General features: G+C 51.2%; 1 protein-coding gene across 1 annotated transcript; it reads left to right on the top strand.

Moving 5' to 3' along the window:
- Positions 1 to 382: 382 nt before the first annotated feature.
- M421DRAFT_7646 (kinase-like protein) lies at positions 383 to 1816 on the top strand (the record flags this gene model as incomplete). Its single annotated transcript, XM_033597222.1, has 3 exons — positions 383 to 591; positions 645 to 1147; positions 1197 to 1816. The coding sequence occupies 3 exons, from the start codon at positions 383 to 385 to the stop codon at positions 1814 to 1816; spliced, it is 1332 nt and encodes a 443-aa protein (XP_033445866.1).
- Positions 1817 to 2510: the final 694 nt, after the last annotated feature.

The raw sequence follows: 2510 nt of genomic DNA, 5'->3' as shown, positions 1-2510 counted from the left end.
GACGCATGAGACACGCTAGTGCAGGGTCGATTCGAATGCGGAGCTCGATTCAGATTTGGCGCTTATTTCAACCCGACCACCTTGCCTACCGCATCTTATTTTAGATTTGCATTCCGCCGTTACCTTAAGCTCCTTGTTCAAGTGCCTTCCATCACCTGAGCACCTGCAAATCGACTGATCCGCACTTGTCTCCTCACGACGTTTGGGCATCTATAATCAGACTGTCTAGCTACTCTCGCGCCTGACATCCTCGTTGTTAGGCAGCAAAAGGCACCTGGCGCTCGATCCTGGATACTTGGCGGATCAGCTGCCTCCCAAAGAATCGATACTTTGACCGACGTCTTCCAGACCAATCTGGCCGTCCAGACCTCAGCTTTGGCCAATGGGTTACGAAGGTGGAGAGTCGTTAACCTTTGGTGACAAGCTTCCGGGGTGGCTGGTATACCCCGAGCGAGTTGAGTCGTATCGGCGTGGAAAACTTCATCCCGTGAAAATCGGCGACATATTTCAAGCGGATCGCTACCAGTACAAGATCATTCGCAAGCTGGGCCACGGGTCGTTCTCAACTGTGTGGCTCGCGGAGTGCACTAGGTACCACACCTCCAGCGCCTGTATCGTCTACTTGCTAACCAGGTACCAAAAAGTAATCCTCGGTACGTCGCAATCAAAATCTTGAGCTCCGACGCGTCCAGTACGTCCAAAGAAGTACACATTAACCGGATCATACGTGCCAACGCCACTGCACGAGGCCACATCGTTACACTTCTGGATAGCTTCAAGCACGATGGTCCGAACGGTGAGCATGAGTGCTTGGTCTTCGAGCCCATGGGGCCCGCTGTCGCGGCATGTTACGATCCTGACTATAATCCAATCCATGCTTGGCAGGCCAAATCGATATGCAAGCAGCTACTAACGGCACTGAAATGCCTTCACGACTTGGGAATTGCGCACAGTGATTCAAATCCTGGAAACCTGCTTCTGTCCCTTACCATCCCAATCCAACAACCTTCCTCTGGAGGCAAATGCTGGTCTACAGGGGTCAAAGGCAATCCACAAATTCCTGAGCGCATCTATGAAAACCGGCCGCTTACGGAGTTCTGGGATCGTGAAGTTCCTGTTGAGCTGAAGCTCTCTGACCTTGGTGCCGGTACGTACTACTTGTCGAGTCTCAAGTCAACAGCCCTGATATCAAGCAGCGTTCTTCTCCAATGACCCTCCTGCGACACCAGTCATCGCAATCGGGCTGCGCGCCCCCGAGGTCGTACTCCAGTCCAGTTTCGATCACCAGATTGACATCTGGAGCTTTGGCTGCCTTCTGTTCGAGCTCTTCACTATGGCACCTCTGTTTGTCATGCCACCATTCAACCTGGCGCGCACCAATACCGACCATCTGCACGGAACGAGCAATGATAACAATCTCCCCCAGGAGGGTGATGGCGATTTCCTTCCAGGAGCAGATTGTAACGACCAAGCCCTCCAGAAAAACAACGACGATCATCTCCTCCAAATGATTCACGCCCTCGGACCATTACCTCCAGCGATGTTCGAGAGATGGCCTCGCGGGAAGAGATATTTCAATAAGGATGGAGAACAAATTCGGTCAGATGTGGGAGAGTCAGAGATACCCAGTGATATCTTGGTTGGCGATACGCTCGAGCAAAGATTTCAGAGGAGAAAGCCAAAAAAGATGACATATAATGAAAGTGCTGGACTCCTTGCAGTGATAAGGTCCGCCCTAAAGTACGATCCCAAAGATCGCCTGTCAGCTGCTGAACTGCTAGCTCTTCCCTGGTTTAACCGTGAGTACATAGAGTAGAAGTGTCGAGTTATCGTAGCTATTTGTATACAAGTATCACCTAAGTGCGAATGTTTCTTGTGGACGCATCTCAGGGGGAGGACCATGCTCAGGCTCTTGCTGTGCTTGTCGCGCAGCCACGTGGACTTATAATTTCTGTATGGTGTCCAATAATTGGGTCCCGCGAACGTCCACAGGTCTCAGGCGGTTATGTAGGTACGCCTGGACAAGGCTGTACGAGAATCCATGAAGTTTTTGACTTCAAGTACAGGAATGTGCAAGCGACCCTGAAGTTACCGAGATTTATGTGCGAGTGCTTATGGCGTTTGAGAACAGGGTCGTGCGAGCGTGCGCACAACGCCTCCAGCTCAAGTTGTACTTAGAGAAGTCTGCCCTACGTTTCGGTCAAGCAATGGTGACATGGATTCATTGCAAACTTTATGAATGTCAAAACTAGGTAACGTACTCCACAAGCGAGCTGGCCACCCAAGCGAGCTGGCCACTTGATTTTACACCAAAAATCGTGATTTTTACACCCTAATAACTTCATTATCACTATATAGAATTCTCTACTGAGCGCAGCGGTAAAGAGGAAAAGGGTGGGTAGTGGGCCGCTTAGGTGTCACTGACCTCTCCGTATGAACAGCTGCGCGTATGGCCCCGGAGGGGGCATCTGTGCGCGAACCCTGCAACCTGATTGGCTAGCTAGCCCTCG

This window comes from Didymella exigua, assembly GCF_010094145.1.
Source record: "Didymella exigua CBS 183.55 unplaced genomic scaffold M421scaffold_27, whole genome shotgun sequence".
In the NCBI taxonomy this organism is placed as follows: domain Eukaryota; kingdom Fungi; phylum Ascomycota; class Dothideomycetes; order Pleosporales; family Didymellaceae; genus Didymella; species Didymella exigua.
This window is presented reverse-complemented; position numbering and strand designations above follow the sequence as displayed.